A 23,973-nucleotide genomic window follows, 5' to 3' on the forward strand; every position below is an offset into this window, starting at 1 on the left:
GTCTACTAATTCTCCATCCTCCCCCTGTCTTCCCCCCCCCCCAACTGCTTCCTACCACCTGCCCTTTTAATTAGAAAGGGGAGGGGGCAGAAAAATAGAAAAATTGATTTAGAAAATAACTTTTTTCCCTAGTGTTTCTCTATAACAAACCATTAAGTTCACTTCCTTTTCTGCCATCACGAAGTTTCCGGTATGTGTCTTGGATCGATAGTTTAAAAGATTCAGGATGAGGAAAAAATGTCTAAGTCCTGCCTCAAAATTTTTGGAGCAAGCTTCTAATACCTGTTTAGTCAGTCATATATAAACTACTTTCTTGTTTCATGCTCTTTTACTCGTGATTTTCTGTATTTCAGCCAAGTGTGTAACCATTCAACTTGTTAAAAGAAACAATTTAGCATCCTAATCCTAAGACTATTACTCTTTTTTTTATAAGGGATTTATAAGAGGTCAGATTTCTACATTTTAAAAATCTCCCTGTCTTGAAGTTTTCTATAATGCCTATCAGTATAATGTCTAAACACTTCACAGACAAATTAAATCTGCATGGAGAGGTCACTAGTGGACTTAAAGGAACTTTCTGCTCTTCTCCTCTCCTTGAATTAGCAGGCTCTTTGAATATAATTTTATAGGGTTAAAATTATGTGGCTAAATTTTTTAAAAATAGATGCTTAAAGTGTTCTTTTTAGTCCTGCATAAGTGATGAAAACCCAGCAATTTTACCTTAAATCATTGGGAACTGCTATGTGTTCAGTATTTTTGAAAATCAGAAAACTCTTATGTTGGTACCTAGATAGGGGTGCAAGAGCCTGATGTGAGCTTCCCATTTTTTAAAATTTTATCCATATATTTCAAAACTAATGAGAGGAAAATCTTTTGTTAAAGTAATGATACAGGATTGATGAAGAAGAAATTACATCCTGCACCATCTAGATTTTTCTTAGTCTTCTATTGAAGTATTGACTTACCAGTCTGTATACTAATTAGAGTGTGAGATCCTGAAATAATGTAGCTGAAAGAATAGAAGTGGAAATTGGCAAGAGATTTGAAAACTGTGGGGCCAGGAAAATAAGTGCTTTTAGAGTTACCACTGCAGGCAAATAAAGTCAATCTGTATACAGTGCATTTTGTTGAAGTTACACAGATAACTCCAGACTCATTGGCACTTATTTGAAATGTGAAATCTGAACTACCAGAGAATTTCTGAGCCATGGAGCGTAACTGGAAATAATTGCCTAATAATAATGGGTAAGTGTCACAAACTGTCATACCGTAATTTTAATCTGGCAATAGTGTCAAACAAAGTCTAAATTCCTAAGTACAACAGTTTCAAGTAAAAATACATTATTATGATTGTACATTTCAGAGAGAGAGAAGAGTTTGTCAGTGCCATAATTTTTTTTTCTTTTTAGAACATTCCTGACGTTGATGACGAAGGGTACAGTATTAAACCAGAAGCAAGCCAGAATATCCTTTTTTCTATTGCAAAAATATTGGGGTAGGATTGTCGGAGGGAGGGGGGTCTGGGGGCAGGGCTTGGCAGAGGGGTCTTGGTGTGGGGGGGGGCTCCAGATGCAGGGGGTGGGCCTTAGGTGGGGTGAGTGTTCAGTGTGCAGGGGGATGGGGCTTGCCAGAGGGGTCTGCTTATAAGGGAAATCTGAACATAGGGGGGTTGGGGGGACGAGAGAGCAGTTCCCTGTACAGTGACCCCTCTCACTACAGCTGAGTAGTGGTGGGGACAAGAAGAGGGAGTGCACAGCTTCCTGCAGCCAGGCAAGGTTCCTGAGAGTGGGGTCTGACTCAGCCCCGGACTAGCAGCTGAGCCTGGCACAGAATTGGAGACACAGCCCCCCACAGTGATTTACTTCACCAACTGCTCCGGGCACCCAAAGTGATGTGCCCACACTGCTGGTGAGGGGCGCGTAACTGCTCTTGCAGCTTCCCTGTCAGAAGACATTTTTCTATGGCGAAGCAAAGAAATCTGTGGGTGACATGAATTCTACACGTGCACAGTGGTGAAGAATTCCCCCAGGAGTAAGGACCTCTCAGGGTAGTTAAGTGCTATAACATACTGCCTTGTGGAATCTCTATCACTGAAGGTTTTTAAGAACAGGTTAGATGGGGGTGGGCAAACTTTTTGGGCTGAGGGCCACATCTGAGTGGGGAAATTGTATGCAGGGCTGGGGCAAGCGGTTGGAGTGCAGAAGGGAGTGTGGGGTGTGCAGGAAGGGGCTCAGGGCAAGGGATTGGGGCGGAGGAGGGGTGCAGGGTGTATGAGGGGACTCAGGGAAGGGGGTTGGGGTGCACAAGGGTTGGGGTGCAGCAGGGAGCTCAGGGCAGGGGGTTGGGATACAGGAGGGGTGTGGAGTGTATAAGTGGGGCTTAATGTAAGGGAGCTTATGTCCTCCATGTCGTTTTTATACTATAACTTCCCTGTAGAGGTAAAATTCCCCAAGTGTATTGCTAGCATTACTACCACCATTTTTCATCTTATATAAGGATACAGACTTGTGCTAAATTAGAGCTATATGATAGTATTACAATTGCCATTTTTGTTAGTGCCATTTGTTTGAAGCCTAGTAGGAAGCTCTGTATTGTTATTTCTAACACTAATATTGACCTGCGCATAAGAGTCTCTGAATTAAAAAGCTAGTTTGTAGAATGTTTCAAAGGCTAGTTCTGCATGGATAGGCAATTACAAATTAAAACCTTCTACCTGGCAGACTAGATGCCACACTGTATGTACAGAAGCTTACAAATGGAGAGGCATTACATTAGGAATTCACATACATTTATATCTACCTACTATGCAGTACAAACTACTGTGTAATCTGCCACTGCTTGTGCATGGTCTTCAGTGCGAGACTGATCTGGTCAGCAATTTTAAATTGAAAATATATAAAACTATTCTCATTTGTGAGAAACTTTGACAATTAAGAATATATTGCAAAATGTTGATGATCACCATTTTTGTCACATTGTAAACAGCGTCTTCATATCTGGGGGGGGAAATACATTCCCATGCCAAAACAAATAAAAAATTTTAATATGTTGTAATTTGGTAGCTTTGGCCAATAATTTCAACACCTTAATGTAGTGTTTAACTTGAACAGTAAAAACTATAGTTATAGTCATGTTGTTGAGTTTCTGGAACTGTGCAAAAAAATGACACTTTCCCATTTTGGGTACCATTGTTTCACCTCACCTACAGGCTTATGGCACCACTTGACAGCTCCCCATCAGACCTCATCTAAATGTACATAAAATAAACTTTCAAATTATGTATGTTGTGGGTGATGTAGGGATAGATACATTAAACTCCAAAAATATGGCCCTTTTTGGAGAAATGCCACACACCTACGGACAATTCATCTGGAAACTAGGTATCTTGAGGAGCTGCGTGAAGCTGCACTGTTTTCTGCCTTCGGTACTTCTGTCTGTGAGGTGATGCATTCAGGATATGCTCTTGATATGGACATCTGGGGCTCCAATATGGCCGTGAAGGAATATTATAAGGAAAAGGAGTAGAGGCCCAAAGAGAAGGGTACCAGAGCACATGGTCACCCTCATAGCCTCTGCTGCTCTAATGCGTAGGAGACATTAGACTTCCTCTCTGACCCATAAAACTTGGATGAAGAGGCTCTAGGGAAGTAGATGGGAGATCCTTCCCCACTTCGTTGGGAGTTAGAATAGGAATAAGAAAATTTCAATGCCAAAGGAGGGGCTGCAGAGTCAGAGCTTATAGATTGTAACCCCACAGCAGCATTCAGTACTGAAGAGGAGGTCGGTACCACTGAGGCAGTGGGCCCTCATGCTGGTAGAATGTGAAGCCCTACCAATAGCAAGGGAGGACTTAGTTTCCTCTGTAACCTGGAGGTCCTTTGGTACTGTATATCTCATTGTTACTGAGTAGATGGGGCTGTTAAAATTGGGGATATATTTATAGCCCATAGGAGTAGCCAGAATTGAAATAATCTGTAACAATTTGCTCGGTACCAATACAGTTATTGGCAATGATGGAGAGAGGGAGCAACCAGTGCCAAATACATGTGGTGCTGCAGACACCTCAGTGGTTGCAGACTTTCTATTGTTCATTGACAAGGTAGGTTCAATGCGTGGTGCTAAACAGTAGAGCCATGAGCCCAACTTGGGCTATAGAATCTCCTTAGATTGGAATTAAAGGGGAGATTTTGAACTTTCCATAGAATCATAGCACTGAACTCTTCTTACGGAGGTCTTTTGAGGAGACTAGCTTCTGCTCTTAGAGGAAGAATGATGTTCCTTTCCCTCAGTGGTCGTAACAGGGACAATCCTACCAGTATCTCTGAAATTAAAGATCGGTAGACTCCTGGAGCCAACTTGGGCTGAACTCACAGAGGTGCTTCTCAACACAATAGGCAGATGTACAGGGATATCAGATGAACTCTGTCTCAGACAGCTTGCATGGAAGTGGTCAAAAAGAAACATTTTAAGCCTGGTTTCTCAACTCCTTTTTGAAAAGAACTAGCACACAGTACATTTGTGGGGGATTCCCCACCAGACAAACACACATCTAGTGTCCATTGTTAACTGGAATTGCCATGTTGCAAGAGGGACAATATTTAAATCTAAGGTCCTTTGGATGTGACATCCTAAAGCCATGGTACCAGGAAGATTCCATTGGGAAACGAATACAAGGAAATGAAGAATTAAAATTTCCCCTCAGATTACCCAAAGCCTGTCAAAAATGGGGGAATTGGATACTAATGGGCAACTATGTAACTACCTTAACACACATCCTAATTCCTCAGTTCACTCTAACAAGGAAAGAGAGTACTGCAAACACTGGGAGCTCCATGAAAAGCCATGAGCAGGGAGGAGGAACTCAGCAGTGGTTGTCTAACAATGTATATTTGCATATATGGGGCAGCAGTAGCTGGTGCCTGTCATGTATTCTTGGCAGATTCCAATAGAGAGTTACTCTTCCCAACAAAGATATATACAAAATGTTCAGTAATTTGAGAGTCTTGTACCCATGGGATGTTCTCTCTTACACCTGTCTATGAAGACCTCCCTCTTTGTGGCACATTTGCTAGGACGGTGGGGGAGATGGGGGCTCTTACAATGGAACCCCCCCCCATACTATTTTCCACTGTGTTAAGGTATTCCTTAGGACACAGCCTAAATTCCTATTTAAAAAAAGTGTTTGATTTCCATATAAATCAAGTCATACATCTACCTACATTTTTTCCTGAGCCCCATACTAATCATGGTGAAGCTAAGCTACATAGCCTTCACGAGCACAGGACCCTAGCCTTTTAACTTCAGTGAGTGAAACCTTTTAGGTCCTCTCCTAGGCTGCTGCTATTCTTTGCCGAGAGGATGAAAGGCCACCCTGTGTCCTTCCAAAGATTATTTAAATGGGATTCAGGGTGTATTAGGCTCTGCTATGACCTAGTTAAATTAGATCCACCAGACAGTATTGTAGCCCATTCCAGTAGGTTGCAGTCAGCCTCAGCTGCTTTGTTGAGAAGCATTCCCATAACTGATCTCTGTAAAGTTGCCACCTAGGGCTCTTATGCATACCTTTACTAGACATCTGGAGCAGACGCTTACTTTGGCAGAGTTGTTCTGCAGTCTATTGTGAAGACTTAGAGCACCCACCACCTTAGTTAATTCACCGCTTGGGAATCACCAAGAGTGGAATATGTATGTGAACTAGCACTTGAAGAAAGAAAAGTTATTTACCTGTTGTCACAAGGTAACTAGTCCCTGTGGCTAGATTAAGGCCAGCACTCCTGGACCAAAGCAGGTGAGCCCAATCCAGCCAATTATAGGGGGTTGGGCTACACCTGAGTCTATAAAAGGCTGTAAGTAGGCTGCTGGGCAGGAAGGGCTGAGATAGGCTAAGCTTTGGGGATGAAAAGCTTCACTGGAGTGGAGCTAGCTCCTGTGATGGGTCCCTGGAGCAAGGTCCAGGGGCTCAGGGAAGCAGCCCTATGGCTGCTGCTCCAGGAGGGGAGCAGAGCTGACTGATGCTGGGAGGCTGCTAGGAGCTGGAGTGCCAAAAACTCCTGGGAGGGATAGCCCTGAAGCCTGAGGTCAAGGCTAAAGTTAAGTCCCTCTATGACAATAAACCTTTTTGACTGAGGGCTTTTCTTTATTACCCACTGGATCAACAGGCAGGAGGAGGAACTCAGCAGTGGTTGTCTAACAAAGTATATTTGCATATATGGGGCAGCAATAGCTGGTGTCTGTCATGTATTCTTGGTAGATTCCAATAGAGAATTACTCTTCCCAACAAAGATATATACAAAATGTTCAGTAATTTGAGAGTCTTGTACCCATGGGATGTTCTCTCTTACACCTGTCTATGAAGACCTCCCTCTTTGTGGCAGTCACATTTGCCAGTGGGGGTTGATTTATCATGTCTAGTTTAGACACGATGAATCGACCGCTGAGCGCTCTCCCTTCAACTCCAGTACTCCACCAGGGAGAGAGGTGTAGGCAGAGTCCACGGCAGAGCATCAGCCGTTGACTTACCACAGTGAGGACACCAAAGTAAGTAGATCTAAGTAATGTAGCTGAAATTGCATAACTTAGATCGATCCCCCCCAGTGTAGACCAGGCATGAGACTGGGTGTGACAGCGCATGCTTTGAAGCTGGGGAGAAGCGACAGCCCTGATGACTCCTGTCCAGTAACAAAGATCCTTTGAGATGATGTCCACATATTCCTCAACCCACTCTTCTTCGGAGTCCTACAGTTGGATTCTGCAGTGGAGGATAAATTGAGGGGCAGTTGGTTGTGTATCACCTTTTATTCCCTCAGTACAGGAGCATGAGCACTCTCAGAGCACATGTACAGACCCAGTGGACATTGCTAGACAAAAGACTCCAATCTCAAATGCATGGAGTACATATACATCAAAGTGGAATAGAAATATCTTGAAGAATTCCAGTTACTGTATTATTTAATAACTTCTTTACAGAGGGGCAGAAATGAGTCAGAGGTTTGATATGTTGCCTGTAGTCACAGAGTGAGTTGGTAGCACAGCTGGGGATAGAACTCAGAAGTCTTAATTCTCCATTTTATGCTCCAACCTGCACTGCTGACAAATTAATACTACTCTAGAGCCTAAATTTTTCCATTCTGGTCATTTGTGATTTTAAATTCGTAACAGTAAAGTTGCATTAACATATCTTCTGCATTTGTTAGATGCTTAGGGTGAAAGAATCAAAGTTTAACTTTAAAGTATGAGTGTTGGCAAACTGTGGATGATGTTTTCAAGTAGCCATTGTCAGACACTTTTTTAACTGTTAGTTTTATGCATGAAAGTGTTTACTTGCCGCAGGTGTATATGTTGTACATGTTCTCAGTGTATGAGAAACTGATTTATTCACTGTATAGGTGACACTAAAATATCAGTTACCTTAACTGAGAAAAACATATCAAAGAGAACCATTTCTACTCATCCAGTGATTCTGACTCTGAAGATGATGAACCGAGGAGGTTCCATGTAGAAATCAAACCTGTACAGCCAAATAATAGCTCTCACTACACTATGGCTTCATTGGATGAATTAAAAGTATCTATAGGGAACATCACTCTTTCTCCAGCAATATCTGTGAGTAATTTGTTCCATATATTACATTTAGCAGAGAACCAAGTTAATATGTTCGTTACATTTTGTTTCACATTAACTATTAATGTTACCCTTTTCTATGGAAGGTCAGATTTTACTGAGAAGGATGGGTCTAACTCCTGATGCACCAAGCATCCATTTTAATTCCAGTTTTTGAGTGCAGCATGTCTCTCTCGCATATATATTCATTACCACTTTGTTTCTGGGATTGATGTTAGTTCCAGGTGTGAGAGGTGTTCCAGGGGGCAACCTTAACAAATGAAAGGAAAATAGTAACTATTATCTTCTCCCCAAGCCCTCTACAGATATAACCTCTCTCTTCTGGGATCCATGTTTTGGGTTTAAATTGCGATGTGCTGGAGATTCTTTTTAACAGATGAGATTTGTATTGGATTGTAAGTGCTTCGAAGATAAGGGGATGAGTACTATAGAAAACCCTAAGATAGACTAGGGATATATATAACTTTACATTGCAGATAGCTGTGTTTTATTCCTTAAGATATTAGAGTGATCCTTTTGTATTTAGGATTAACATTACGGTTGAACTTTATAAGTGATATCAGCGCAGAATGAAGGTTAGAATAAAAAGGCATATACATTAAAGCAAATATTTGACATTCACCTAGTTTTTTAAAAATAAGAATGTAAGTCTGTGCTGGCATACCCATGCAATTCATAACGTGGGGAAAAAAACTAAAAATGGCTAAGAACTTAAAAACTGGATTGTAAAAAACCACAGAGCCCAGTGATGATTGAATCTGGTGATATTTTAACCAAAAAGAGCAGTCAACCATGCTTCTAGCTGTTTCCATTGCTTCATGCTGACTCCGTAGACACTGCAGGCTTCAGAATGACACAAAGGCAGAATGTCAGTCCTACAGCCTTATTATTATATAGGTATATTAATCATGTTTTCCCCTTTTTCTTCCGCATACTGATACTAGAGACACAGTCCTGTAAGTACAAAATCTTTTTTAACCATTTTTAAACTAAAAATGAAATTATTCTTGTTTAAGAGAGGAAGCAAGTTCTGATGGTTAAAGCACAAGACTGACTAGTGATCTGAATTCTTTTCCTGGATCTATCAAACGCTTGCTGTGTGATCTTGTGAAACTCATTTAATTTATCCATTCTGTAAAATAAGCATGGGTGGCGGGTATCAAAGGCAGGGGAAGGCTGAGCCTCCTCAAACAGTCTTGCGTGGCCCCACCCACGCTCCACCCCCAGTCCCTTTCCTGCTTCCCAGCGCTATGCTGGGGGCGGAGGGGGCTCTTCTCTCCACCCTGGGACTAATGGGGGTTGGAGTAGGGAGTCTTCACCACCTGGCGTTCTGAGGCTGGGGGAGGTGCACTTCCCAGACAGCGCTCCAGGGCACAACACCTGACGCTCCAGGTTTGAAGGAGGTGGGGATGGGCTGTGCCACCTTCCTGGCGCTCCAGGAGCACTATGCTGCTCACCCGGCGTGCTGGTGGGGGGCCTCTGGGCTTCTATGGGAGTGCAGGGCGTTGGGCAGAAGGTGCAGGCCGGACCAGGGGCTAACCTCCCCAAGACCGAGTCCACCCATGAAAAATAAATATAAAATAATAATATACACAGCACTATAGCAATACAAAGTATTTTATCACATTTTGATTCAAGTATCAGTAGACTTGCAGTAAATACAATGAAATTGTACTTATGGAACTAGCTAAAGCAATCTCAAAACTATTAGCAATTATCTTTTGGAACTCATGCAGAATAGTTGAGGTCCCAGAGGACTGGAGAAGGGCAAGCATAGTTACGTGTCTTTAAAAAGAGGAATAAAGAGGACCCAGGGAATCATAGGCCAGTCAACCTAACTTTAATACCTGGAAAGATACTGGAACAAATTATTAAACAATCAGTTTATAAGTGTGTAAAGGATAATAGGATTATAAGGACTAGCCAGAATGGATTTATCAATAACAAATCATGCCAATCCAGTCCAATTTTCCTTCTTTGACAGGTTTACTGGCGTAGTGGATGTGGGGAAGCAATAGATGTAACATATCTTGATTTTGATAAGACTTTTGACACAATCCCACAAGACATTCTCATAAGAAAACTAGGGAAATATAGTAAATTCATCTTGATTGTAAGATTGATGCATAATCAGTTGAAATACTGTACTCAAAGAGTAGTTATCAATGGTTAGCTGTCAAACTGGAAGGGCATATCTAGTGGGGTCTTACACAGATCAATCTGGGTCCTGTACTATTCAATATTTTCATTAATGACTTGGATAATGGAGTAGTGTGTGCTTATAAAATTTGTTAATGACACCAAGCTGGGAGAGGGATTGCATGCACTTTGGAGGACAGAATTAGAATTCAGAATTACCTTGACAGATTGAAGAACTGATCTGAATTCAACAAGATGAAATTCAGTAAAGATAAGTGCAAAGTACTTCACTTGGAAATTTAAAAATCAAATGCACTACTACAAAAGGGAGGATAACTAGCTAGGTGGTAATATTTTTGGCAAAGATCTGGGGTTATAGTTAAGGCTGCAAGTTTGTGTCAGAGGTCATGGATTCCGTGACCCTCAGTGACTTCTGCAGTGACCAGTGCACCTGGCTTGGGGGCAGCTCAGGCAGCCCTTGTGCCGGGTACACCGGCCCCTGCTGGGGCAGTCTCAGGCCACCACACCCCCCTCCTCTTCAGCAGCAGAGTTCTCAAGCTCTACATTTGTCATTCTGTATACTTTTTAAAAAAATATTATTTCAATACTATTTCTTTTTAGCTTTCTATACCTAAGAACATGTTTATATGTGTTCCATATCCCCTTGGTTCCAATACACAGTATGTCTGTGTTTACACTTACGGCATTATGTAAAGTACAGGCACTACACATGTAGCTACACATGCCAATACAAGGCTCTGGTAGGAGGACGCTACACAACTAAAAATAGTGAGAGGCACTTCTTTGGTGAATAGAGAACCATGCAGGGTATATACTGAAGGGGTTCAGACATGCAGAGCACTTTCTCAACTCTATTCACCCAAGCCAGACCTCACCCTCTACCACTGCTATTTATACCCATGCTGTCTGGGTGTGCGGTATGTGTGCTCTACATGCAGCCGTACATATAGACTTACTCTTTCAAGGTGCACCAGAACTGCTCTCATTTCAGCTAGCTGACTTTTACTGTATTCATGGAGTGCTGCAAACCCTAGCTTTGTAGGAGCAGTTGCTCTTTTCCACTCACCCCTATCTCTCCCTCAGCTGCCAACTGCTGACATGCTGCCAACTCAGCTCACTCTTTTTTCCCAAGCCTCCATGTTAATTTCCTTGCTTCAACTCCCACCTTCAAACTCCAAATAGCCTTTCCTGCCACCTTACCTTCTGCCAGTGTTCCCTGTTCTCCTCTCCTGCTTGCCTTATGCTCACCTGGAGCCTGCTCATGTTCTGTGCCCTCCCCGAGCTTTACACTGTCTCCCCAGCACTGAAAATAAACTGATGAATGGGAGGGGGTACGTGCTAAATAATACTTGTGCCTTTTGTTCTCTAGTAGATGGTTAATAAAAAATGTTTATTTGTATTACTTTTCATTTCTATTTTAGGCTCAAATGAACAGGAATTCACCTAGTAAGTGCTAACTTTAACTATTAGGGTATACTTGGTATTTTTCTTATCAAAATCTTTATATTGAGCATGAAAATTTAATTTCTTGATTATGATCAATTTTTATTTTTGAATTTTAAATACAAGAAAAATGCCTGTCATCAGCTCTTGTTGCCGGGGAGAGGGATAGCTCAGTGGTTTGAGCAGTGGCCTGCTAAACCCAGGGTTGTGAGTTTAATCCTTGAGGGGGCCACTTAGGGATCTGCAGCAAAATCAGTACTTGGTCCTGCTAGTGAAGGCAGTGGGCTGGATTCAAGGTCCCTTCCAGTCCTAGGAGATAGGTATATCTTCAATTGTGGGGGGGGCAGGGATAGCTCAGTGGTTTGAGCATTGGCCTGCTAAACCCAAGGTTGAGAGTTCAGTCCTTGAGGGGGCCACCTAGGGATCTGCAGCAAAATCAGTACTCTGTCCTGCTAGTGAAGGCAGGGGGCTGGACTCAATGACCTTTCAAGGTCCCTTCCAGTTCTAGGAGATTGGTATATCTCCAATTATTACCTTAAAAATTAATAAAAAATAAATTTACAAAAAATAACCACCCAACAGATGTATTAAAACTTGAAGAAAAAAATGTTAAATGAACATTACCAGCCAGTGTTTCAAAGCAGTGATTGTGGTCCACTCAAAGATCTTATTGCATCTACTTTCCTAGCTCTCCCCAAAAGTCTAGCATCCTGCAAAGTTTAATAGATTTGTGCTGTTTGTGATCAATGACGTGGAATAAGTTCCAGAGCGAAGGGGCCATCATTGAAAACATTCTTTTGTCAGTCCTGTGTACTGAGTACTCTAGCTCATGGACCTCCTAAAATAACATTCTTCCTCTTTCACCAACCCCAGAACCATTTTAGTGTCCCAAATCCCCAAACCAAAACCTCCTCTTATTTCCGTCAAACTTTCTCCTTCATCCCATGTTTTGTTCTCCCACTCCATAAAAAACAGCAGTTTGTCCATCCCGTGATCAAAAAGTGTACTCCCAGCCACACTGTTGAGTCTCAGCAGGAGCAGGGACTTAGAGGATGGAGTCCTGGTGAGTGAGGAGGCAGACCAGGCTAAGCACTGACTGAGCAGCCATGGAAGAGTGGCAGCTGCTGTCCCCTTGATGGATTCTGGCTGGAGCAGTGTGAGTTCACTCTTAAAATGGAGAATCCCAGTCAACGGAGGAAAGGTTGGGTGAAGCCATGATAGCGGTGATTCCAGTCCGTCAGAAAGGCGTTGTTTTTTAGAGTGCTGTTTAATAAAGATGTGAGATCAGACTCCCATGCATTTTGAGGAGTTCAATTCCTCCACTGACATGTACACAGTGTAGATTACCTTAAAGAAGGCCATGATGTGAAGTAGTCAGAAAATAAATTTGAAATGCTGCATGATAATACTGTTCAATGATAGCTAATTAGTATTAGCTTTTGAAAGAAAATGCAAATTACATGGCCCTTATTTTGGGGCAGAGTAGTATTTGCTTCAGGAAATAGCAACTAGCCTTTTACTAGTATTATCTTGTTAGTCTTCTAGATGCTAAAGAATTAAAATGTTTGTTTTGAAGTGTCTCATCTTCACACTTTAATCCTCTTTTCCTGGAAAACTTAAATGACCAGTAAAATCTGCTAAAAATGAATGTGTTTTTCTGCCGCAGTAGGGACTTAAAACTGCAAAAGAGTGAAGTTGACCTATGTTATGTCCCATAAAGACACATTTTCAAAGGACCAAGACTTTCTGACAAAAGTCATCCTTCATTTTTGTATGTTAAGCATATTTTAGGAAGTATTTTAGAAGGAGCTGACTCATAACATTGCATAAATAACACTAATTTCATCCTTTCCATTTCCTTCTGAATTATTTTCATTGCAGCTATTATCAATTCAGATTGTGTTTTATCATGAAGCTGAATGATTTTGTTAACCAAATTTCATGGCTTTCATTTGTCATAAAAGGTTTGTTTTTTTTTAATTAGGTGAAGAGTTAACAAAATCAAAGCATTCTGCTCCATCTAATGAGTAAGTTCCAATTTAAAATGTAGGCTTTACATTGAATTCCATTTTTGTGGGGGGTTTGGTTTGATACAGGATTGAGAAATCCATTGCTAGACTTGGCTATCCAGTTAAGCCTGGATAACTAGTGATTCCTAAGAGGTAAGAACTTACTCAAAATTCTTTATTTAAAAACTGGGGATTTTATCCTATACTCTTCCCTTCATGGGCATTCCTTTTTTCCACCTGTTCATTTTCTTTATTGTGATTGTCTCAATTATTTTAGTTATAAATATAAAATTTTATTTTATATTACAATTATTAAAAGTAATAGAAATCAGTTAACATTCTAAATTAATCTAGAAGCTACCATAACTTTTAAGGAATGCAAGTTTGATAGGGTCAAGATTTGGTCTGGTTCACATACAAATTTTACTGATCAGTTTTAATTAGGGCTGTCAAGCGATTAAAAAAATTAATTCCACTGTTAAACAATAATAGAATATCATTTATTTAAATATTTTTGTATGTTTTCTACATTTTCAAATATATTGATTTTAATTACAAAACAGAATACAGAGCATACATTACTCACTTTATATTTATTTTTATTACAAATATTTACACTGTAAAAAACAAAAGGAATAGTATATTTCAATTCACCTAATACAAGTACTGTAGTGCAATCTCTTTATCATGAAATTTGAACTTACAAAGGTAGAATTGTGTACAAAAAATAAGTGCATTCAAAAATAAAACAGTGTAAAACTTTAGAACCTGCAAGTCCAATCAGTCCTACTTCAGTCAGTTGTTCAGACAAACAGGTTTGGTTACAATTTGCAGGAGATAATGCTGCCAATGTCTTGTTTATAATGTCACCTGAAAGTGAGAACAGGCGTTCGCATGGCACTGTTGTAGCCAGCATCGCAAGCTATTTACCCTAAAGATATATAAAGATATTTATGCAAGATATTTATGCTAAAGATGCATGTTCATTTTCATAATCTGAGTCAGCAGAAGGTTGATTTTCTTTTTTGGTGGTTCAGGGTCTGTAGTTTCCGCATCGGAGTGTTGCTCTTTTAAGACATCTGAACGCAATGTCCACATCTTGTCCCTCTCAGATTTCAGAAGGCACTTCAGATTCTTAAACCTTGGGTCAAGTGCTGTATCTGTCCATAGAAATCTCACATTGGTACCTTCTTTGCGTTTTGCCAAATCCACTGTGAAAGAGTTCTTAAAACAAACCTGTGCTGGATCATCATCCAAGACTGCTATAACATGACATATATGGCAGAATGCGGGTAAAATAGAACAGGAGACATACAGTTCTCCCCCAGGTAGTTCAATCACAAATTTAGTTAATGCATTATTTTTTAACAAGCCTCATCAAACATGGAAGCATGTCTTCTGGAGCGGGGGCCAAAGCATGAAGGGGCAAATGAAAGTTTAGCATATCTGGCACATAAATACCTTGCAACGCCAGCTATAAAAGTGCCATATGAACACCTGTTCCCACTTTCAGGTGACATTGTAAATAAGAAGCAGTCAGCAGTATGGCCCATAAATGTAAACAAACTTTTTTGTCTTAGCAATTGGCTGAACACAAAGTAGGACTGAATAGATTTGTAGGCTCTAAAGTTTTACGTTGTTTTGTTTTTGAGTCTAGTTAAGTTACACTTTCACAATAGAGATTGTACTACAGTACTTGTATGAGATGAATTGAAATACTATTTTTTGTTTATCATTTTTACAGTGCAAATATTTGTAATAAAAAATAATATAAAGTGAGCACTGTACACTTTGTATTCTGTGTTATAATAGAACTCAATATATTTGAAAATGTAGAAAAACATCCAAAAATACTTAATAAATGTCAATAGGTATTCTGTTGTTTAACAGTGCAATTAATTGCGATTAATTTTTTAATCACAGTTAGTTTTTTTGAGTTAAGTGCGATTAATCGACAGCCCTAGTTTTAATTAACATATTTTGTTGAAAAAGGAAATAGGACCCTGTTGTTCTGAAATAAGAGTGCCCATACACAAATTTGCACCGAAATAACAAAGTGTAAATTTAAAAGATTTCTTTCTTTTGTTGAAAGTTTGTGTGTGAACCAGCCCTTTGACCTACATTTGTCCAACAGAATGTTTTTATGTGGCAGGGAGGTTCTCATTAGACTGATTACAACACAAGTCACTTCAATACTTTGGTGGTTGTTATAAATATGTATTCTTTGTATTTATTTTCCAATTTTAACTGTTACAGTAGGAAGGGGAACAATGACCTCCTGGCATGGGATCTACCCTTTGCCACTTCTCTTGATTCATCTTCTTCAGCTTCACTGACATCCTCAGCCTCATTAGGTAAAATATTTGATACTAGAAATTGTATTATAAATCCTAAGTGTTTATTATAAAAATCTTCTTTGGGGTTTATGTTTTGTTGTTTTACTGTTGGAAGGGATTTGCATTAGAGAGAATTGCAGTGAGAGAGTTTTGAAACATGATATATCTCATTTATATGTACAGCAGATACAGTGTGTTAGAATGTGGATTACTATAAGTAGCTGTGTTCATTCTTTAAGCATCTGAATAAACTGAAGACAGAGTCAATTTTTTGCTAGCACAGTGCACAGCTCTTCCTATTTCCTCTATAATCCACCTACTGTTACTGGGTGCTGCTTTTTCCCTGGGTTACAATCCAAATCATGTATGGGGCTCTTCCTACTCCCTCACTTGTCTCTCTTCATAGGAAAGGATGTTCCCCCTTGTTTCTTTTAGGGCATTGTAACTGGATCACTGCCTCCAGAGCACCCTATTGTGGCCTGAGGATGGCCTTATAGACACCCTGCCCCCAGTTTCTTGTGTTCTCTGCAATGATTGACTACCAGACCTAAGTACTGAGAACAAGATCCCCCTTCTGTGGGATCTGATTCATTACCTCTTTTACAGAGTATAAAACTCTTTGTTAGCCCCACAAGTCTAGCTCTTCTCCCTGGTTCTGCAGTCCCAGAGCCCCACCCCTCTCTCCCAAGGGCCCATGCTACAGTTCAAGAAAACGTCTCCTCCTAGGGTCAGGAGTCCCACAGCCGTCCTTGTTGGGACTGTGTTGATTCAAATAGGCTTTCTCTGTTGGGTTGATGAGTTCCATAGCCCTTTTGTTGTGGCTGTGCTGATACAGGCCAACTGCAGCCTTCAAGCAGCTTTTCCAAGCTGGCACCTCCTTACTTAGTCCCTGCCTCCCTGGGCTGAGACCGGTCAGCAGGCAGCCATCCTTCCCTTGATGGTGTATGTCCTGTTATTAGAGAGAAGGTAGTATATATGCTGCCCTTTCTCCCAACCAACCAGGAGGAGCTCTGGGAAGGAGGGGAGCCTTGCCCTATGTGCACTACAAGGCTTCTGGTTCTGGGTCCTTAAAGAAACAGTACCCTGGGTTTTCACCAAGCATTAATTGTTCCCACAGGGACTATATTCCTTTCTCCCAACACCTGCCTTTGTCCTTTGCTAGGCATTTGTCCACTCAAAAAGTCACAGGAGCTTTAAAGGGGCACATTATGGAACAGGTTGACTGGCCCATAGTCCCTACTTCACTTAAAGGGACAGTCAGTAATCCTGTTACAACAAGATTAATGAAGAACTCAGATCCTCCTTTTTTAAGGCTAGTGCCATTCCAGCTTTTCCTCTCCATTGGATGTTATGCATGGAAGAGCAAAAAGGAAGCATGCGTGCATAGGTAGGCATAATCTGTGTAAGGAGTAATTGACATTGCTATCCCAATAATTAATTGTAGACATTTTTAAAATGAAACCTATTCTTACCTTGCCTAAATGCTTCTTACAAATTGCCTTGACTTTAAAATAATGAAAGGATTTTATTTTTCTGTATTTTCAGGTCCCTTGTAGAAGGACCCTATGAAAAACAATGGAAACCAACTGCAGGAAGTACCTTGATGGGTTGTCCATCTCCTTGCATGTATCTGTTGGGCTTTTAACTTCATAATGTAATGTAAAGATTTAATAGGTGTGGTAATTAGACACTTATTGATCACCACATCTGTTAATTTAAACAAATATTTTGTTAAAATCTAAGTTTACCTTAAATTAGGTCCCCTGCAAGGAAGTTAGGCAACCCAGCAAGGAAATTTCCTGCAGTGACATCCTGGTATGCATCACTGGATGTTTCCCATAATGATCTGATGTAAGGAGAGAAGAAAATGGGCCATTGTTGTTACCGTTTTGAAAATATGATTTCATGCTAATCTTTTGGTTTTAAGGATGTCTTTTTTAAATCGGAAGCAAAGTGTTCTGTTTTCAGACTTAAATCTGCTTGTTAGTGGTGTAAACATTTCCTTTATTGAAAAGATATGATTATTTCTCTTCAGATATTACAAAGATGTATTTTTACATTGAACTGGTGGTATGATCCTTGGCAAATACCTTTATTTAACTAATTACTTTAATGGCACATGACATTGAAGAAAGAGGGTTAGTGGAAAACTTTAAGAATCTTTGGATATTCTTGCACTTGCCTGTAAATGGTTCACTGGGTCACAATTATCTAGACAAATTACTTTTGCTGCAATAGATTATTGTGAGAAGTATTCCATGTTTAATTATTAAAATTGATGCTCTGAAAATTTTCACATAGTCAGGAATAAACATCCAAATTAAGGGTTTTATTCTTTTATTCAGTTAAGATCAAGCTTGACATGAATTTTGAATGTCATAGCATTTTACATGCTTTCCAGAAATTTGGGTTAGCTTTCAGTTGTTGTGAATAGTTTGCTCAGGACACTTCTATTACGATTTTCAAAAGGGCATCTCAGATGCTGCCCTATAGTGTGCAGATTTCTTCATAACCCCTATGCTTTTTTCTTGCTATTTTCTGTAGCACAATTTGTTCCTTTACAAAAAAGTTCTCTTTGTTCCTCTTGTATCCTGTCTAAAGATTGTACAGCAAATACCACCAGTACCTCAGGTAAAAATGGTAACTTTTAATCCTGTTATTATTAGTGTTTTATAATAGCTAAGAGACAAGAAGTGTCCCAGGACCTAATCCAAAGCCCTTTGAAGTCAATGGACTTCAGCTGACTTCAGTGGACTTTGGATCAAGCCTTATAACATTTGTTTATATGTTTTCATTCTTTGCTACAATAGAGGCTTATAACTATACAAAATGTTAGCCAATCAGCAGGCTAGCTGACCCTAATTTACTGATAAATTGAAATGAGAGAGAGTGTGTTATAAATTAGATTTGTAAAAATAGCATGGACTTTTCTAATTAACCTCTCTTTTTATTAGCTGAAATGCAGATTTTTTCAAAAACCAGCCAGAATCCAGTTTTTAAAGACACTGGGTAAAATTTTTCAAAGGAATCTAAGGCCCAGATTTTTAAAGGTGTTACTGCATTCAGCATTCGAGTGATTTAGCATTGCTAGATTTAGAAGCATACATCTCATTTTCAAATGGGATTTAGGCACTTAGGACCATAAATCTCATTTAAAGGCTACTGAGGGCCTAAATCACTTTGGAAAATGGGTTGTCAATGCTTTTGAACATTTTAGCCACAGTGAATCATGCTCACTTCAGTTGATCCTTATCCAAAGCAAAATGAATCCATCTACATCTGTTACCTGATGCATATAATATTAAATAAAGTGAGTATTCTGAAATATCACAGAATAAATATAATGTACTTTGGAAAAATATGTGACAAGGCAAAAGCAACAGTAGGCAATTATCCTATGAAAGTACCTAAGTTCTGATAGTATTATTTAAATCAAGCTGACCTTTATTGCTCTTTGTGCTGCAGTTAGATACCAAGAGGTGGAATTTCCAAAACAACTGGGATTGGACCTAATTCAGCACTCCTTGAAGTCAGTAGGAGTTTTATCATTGACTTCAGTAGGATAAAAGTTAAGCCAATGCTTATGTCGTTTGGCAATCCCATCCCAATAATTAAGTTGCTGACTGAAATATACTTGCAAGTACATGTAACATACATGTAACATATTGTGGTTTAAAAAGTCACCACATGGGCATTCTTTTCCTTTTTACCACTGCTTAAAACCTTCCTTTTGGACAGTGTTTTGCAGCTCAATATGAGTTACTATAGTATTTAAACAATTGGTAGCCCTTGCAGCATAGAAGTAAACTTAGATCATTCAGTGAATAATTGCCCTTTGATAGAACTTGAAGCAATCTTTGTTATCGTGGGAAAACATGATAGAAATTATTTTGGCTAGTTACGCTTTCTGTATTAGTTATTCATGTTATAAAAATGCTTCTTTCATGTACTTTTTCTTTCTTCCTTCCTTCCCCATTTCCTCCAGTATGTTCGTCTGTAGTTTAAAAAATGCAGTTTTTTATGTTTGTCTGTGCGCTATTTTAACTTAGGATCTGTAGCAATGCAAACCTTAGAAACAATGTTTAAAGCGTTTAGCAGGAACAGTAAGATCTACTAAATCTGTAGATTTCGAGGCTTGAAAAATGTACTAGCCTGTGGCAAGTAGGAAGCTTTCCCAGGCAAGTGCTATCAACTCTCCAGAATTGAAATTTTCATTTATTTTTTTTAATCTATCCGTCTCCCCTTAGGAGTGCACACACTCAGTGCACTAAAGCCATAGAACTTTACCTAGCAGTACCAATGGGATGATACTCATGCCCTTTGGCACAACCCTGACCCCCCTTCAGTTCCTTCTCACCAGCCATGGCTTGAGTCAAAATATATCCGTGTGGTATTTTATTTCGCATTTCTCTGTCACCGTGCTTTTCTTGTGTATATAGTACTAGTAGTACCCTTAGGATTTAGTTAAGTAGTAGAAGTTAGATATGGTTTAGTCTGGTGTGATACTGTCATCAAGTTTTGAACACTGCCTGTCATGTGAGATGGCTGTTCCTAATAGTGAACCCAACATTCAGTGTTTATTGTGCCTTGAGGAATGGCATATTAAAGAAAAGTGCTTCATCTGTCTCAAAAGGAGAATGAAGATTGCTTTAGAGACTTGCATCTGAAACAATATCTTATGGACCAGGCAGCACTGCTTCAGCACCAGGGACTTCCACAGGTCGGTTGGCCCGTCAGGGAGCTTTGGAGCTGGCATGTTCCATGGTCAGATTCTGATTGCTCCTCCAGGATGAAGAAAGATTATTGTTCTTCCTCTGGTCCCCCCAAGGAAAACAACTCTCAAGATGAACTGGGCTACAGAGCTCAGAGAGATTCTTCCTCTTCTTCCAAGAAGAGTGCAGACCAGCATTGTGATTCCTCAGGTTCCCAAGATAGGGCTGGGCCCCTACCTGCTCTCTGGAACTGAGTCGAGATCAGTTGGACACACTATACTATACCATCAATTCCAGTATTATTCATGGGGCATCTGCTGAGTCCAGTACTGACAATATTGGTGTTGGCACTGACTGTTTCAACGCCATTGGCATACCAGGCAGCACAGGATTTGCTCTGCCTTTCTGTTCCTGACTCTCCATTACTTCAGAAGCATTCAACTGTAGTGGCCTCTTCTGTGTCCTTGGGGCTAACTGGAATGGCTGCAGAATTGTTGTTATTGTTGGTACCATCTTCCGCACTGCTTAATTGATTGAGGTTGGTCTCCTTGGTACCAAGGGGCTCAACAGTACACACATTGACTTCGGTACCAACAACTGTTTCAATATAGACCACTTCTACAATATTACTACCAGCCTTGACTTCATTACCAATGTCTGAGTGTGAATGCAATGCCCCCACTAGGGCCCAAAGTGCCAGCTACTTTATCATTGGTCACACCAATGCGATCTGCGTATTGGTCTTCAGATGAGGCTGGATGTTTACTTGCCCCTGCCTGGCGATGCTCCTCTGTTGCCACTAAACTGCTTGAAGGGTTCTTTAAGATTGAACTCAAGGGCATTGACTTCCTCTCTCTTGCCTTCAAGGTACTGTCCTCAAAAGTTAGCAAGACATTCTGGGGATCACCATCGGTACTGGGATTGCTGCCACTCCTACAATAACAATAGAGCTCTTGGACCAGTTCCTATTGGCCACAATGCCATATTGTCTTCCTCAGTGACCTCCTTGGAATCATTGGGAAGTTCCTGGATCTGCAAAGTCCTGATCCTTGGCTCAGTCCAGAGTGAGTTTGCCAATCCCCTTTGTAGTCTTTCCTCCTGAGCCACCTACACTGCAAACACAAACTGAGGTTGTCCCCTCTGAGCTGGTTCAGCCTGAACCATTGTTGCAGGGGCAGGAGTTGCTGCAGGAGATACCATAGACTCTGTTCCGTTCCTCTTCACCAGATGACTAGATTCCTCCTCTCCAGTGCCTGAGGAGTTTAAATTATATCAGGATCTTCTGAGGCAAGTGGTTTCAGCCTTAGGCATTCAGGCAGAGTTTGTTCAGGAAAATATCATAAGTTAGTGGAAACTGTCCAGTCCTCAGCCCCAGGGAGGGTAGCTCTCCCTGTAAATGAAGCACTTTTGTGCAAACACTTTGTGACATACCCCAGCTTCTTTACCACTTACAGTGAAGCAGACTGAATACTGATAAAAGATATCATGTCCCTGTGCAGAGTTTTGAGTGCTTCTACCCACATCCAGCCCCGAATTCTCTTGTTTGATGGCAGCAAATGAACGACTATGGCAGAGGAGATTCCTGAAGATACTCTAAAAGATTAAGATTTGATGGATAGAAAAAGTTATTCAACTTTGTCTTTACAAATGCACATTGTGAATCAGTAGGCTCTGTTATCTAAATATGACTTTGTGTATTGGGAAGCTGTGTCCAATTTTCCTGATAAGTTGCCAGAATCCTACAGGGAAGAGTTTAAGGCATTTATTGTAGAAGGTCAGCTGGTAGCTAAGATGTCAGCTGGTAGCTAAGATGTCATTGCAATTGGTAGTGGGCATGGTGGACGCTTCTTCTAAAATTATGGCCTCAGTTGTAATTATGAGAAGGGCCTTGTGGTTACAGCATTGCTCCTGTGGTCCAGCAGAGCATAAAGGACTTACTTACCTTTCAGTGGTGGTTTTTTTTTATTTTCTCAAGGACTCTTGTGCTACTTTGTTTTCATTGAGGGTTTATTCGTAAAGAGGCGTCATTATGGAGGTTATCATCAACAGCAGCAATAGCACTCTCAACGATACTTCTGGTAGTCCTCTACCTGCTAGGCAGCAAGACTTCTCCAGGAAGGAGCACAAGTCACAGAGTAGGAGGCCTTTTGGATCCAATTTTAACCAGCCAGCCTGTCCTCCATCAGCTTCAAGCAAGCAGCCATTTTGACTTGCATATTGAGAGCTGCATTCCAGACTTTATCTCCCCAGCCATATCTCCACCATTTGGGGACAGGCTGTCTCGCTTCTAAAGTGCTTGGGAAACAGTAACCAAGGACAAATGGGTCCTAAGCACTGTGGGAGTCGGTTAGACCATCCAATTTCTGTTCATTTTCCCTTCCCACCCCACTACCCCATCCTTTTTCAGGGACTCCTCATGAGTCAGAGCTCCTTCAACAGGTCTAGTCTGCATGCTTCGTGTTTCCCCTGTAGCATCAGGGAAAGGGATTTTACTCACAGTATTTCCCGATCCCCAATCTCTGTGGTCTCAACAAGTACATCAAATACATGAGATTCCATATGGTTACCCTAACTACTGTTCTCCCCACTTAGAATCATGACTGATTTGCTGCTCTTGATCTTCAGGATGCCTGCTTCCACATGGCAATTTTTCCAAGCCACAGGAAGTTTCTGAGATTTGTAGTGACATGTCACCATTAACAGTACACAGTGCTTTCCTTTGGCCTGTCCCCAGCTCCATGTGTTTTTACCAAATATATGACTGTAGTAGCAGCATATCTCAGAAAAAGAGGAATTAATGTCTTTCCTTTACCTGAATGTTTGATTAGTAAGGGGGAAGTCCAGAGACCAAGTCTTCTGTCTGGTCCAATTTCCGCGACATTTCTTCGATCGTCTGTGAACAAAGGAAAGCCAGCCACCACAATAGCAACACACAAACAGAGTTCACTAAGGCCCTCCTAGACTCTACAAGTTCGAGGGTGTTTCTGTCAAGAGAAAGATTTGATGCAGTTCGTTGCCTGTGGCTGTCCCTTGCTCTCACCCTTTAACTCTGATCCTTGTATGCTGGAATTGTTAGGTCATATGGCCGCATTTACGTACATGGTCCAACATGCAAGATTTCATCTTCATCCTCTTCAGGGATGGTTGAAGTTGGTATATCTCCTGAAATGTCAGTCATTGCTACTGCCCATCCAGGAGTCTCTACAGAGGGGTGGACAGATCAGATCAAATATTTGCAAAGATGTTCCTTTTGCCTATCCTCCTCTAATCAGGACCGTAGTTACTGATGCCTTCACAGCAGATTGGGGAACACATCTGGGGACATTGAAGGTTCACGGTTTATGGACAGACAAGGAAGCTTCCGTTCATATCAACATCCTGTAGCTTCAAGCCATTTACAATGAATGCTGGGCACAGATGAAGAGCACAGATATTCATATCCTCATTGACAATACCACCACAATGTTTTATGTGAACAACCAGGGAGGAGCTTGTTGCAGCCACTTTTGTCAGGAAGCAATGATGTTTTTTGTCAGTTTTGCTGTAGGGAAAACATCTCCACAGCCATTCACTTACCAGATGCTCAGAATAACTTGGTTGATCACCTCAGCAGGAATTTCTCCCAGAATCATGAGTGGTCTCTGAAGGAGCAGCAGGCTGACGTCCATCTTCAGCGAATGGGGCATTCCAACT

General features: G+C 40.7%; 1 protein-coding gene across 6 annotated transcripts in view; it reads left to right on the top strand.

Annotated features, from left to right (window-relative positions):
* The window catches only part of FCHO2 (FCH and mu domain containing endocytic adaptor 2), a 245,273-nt gene that overhangs the window by 184,762 nt on the left and 36,538 nt on the right, over positions 1-23,973 (top strand). For 2 of the 6 annotated variants that reach the window (XM_030567793.1, XM_030567794.1), the window contains exons 12-18: positions 1,410-1,464; positions 7,424-7,602; positions 8,565-8,576; positions 11,202-11,226; positions 13,208-13,250; positions 15,489-15,586; positions 18,113-18,199. In XM_030567793.1, coding sequence (XP_030423653.1) covers positions 1,410-1,464; positions 7,424-7,602; positions 8,565-8,576; positions 11,202-11,226; positions 13,208-13,250; positions 15,489-15,586; positions 18,113-18,199 — 499 coding nt within the window. The remainder of the gene's footprint in view (positions 1-1,409; positions 1,465-7,423; positions 7,603-8,564; positions 8,577-11,201; positions 11,227-13,207; positions 13,251-15,488; positions 15,587-18,112; positions 18,200-23,973) is intronic. The other 4 variants (XM_030567796.1, XM_030567797.1, XM_030567795.1 and 1 more) reach the window with 3 other exon arrangements.

The sequence above is a fragment of the Gopherus evgoodei genome, chromosome 6, assembly GCF_007399415.2.
Source record: "Gopherus evgoodei ecotype Sinaloan lineage chromosome 6, rGopEvg1_v1.p, whole genome shotgun sequence".
In the NCBI taxonomy this organism is placed as follows: Eukaryota; Metazoa; Chordata; order Testudines; family Testudinidae; genus Gopherus; species Gopherus evgoodei.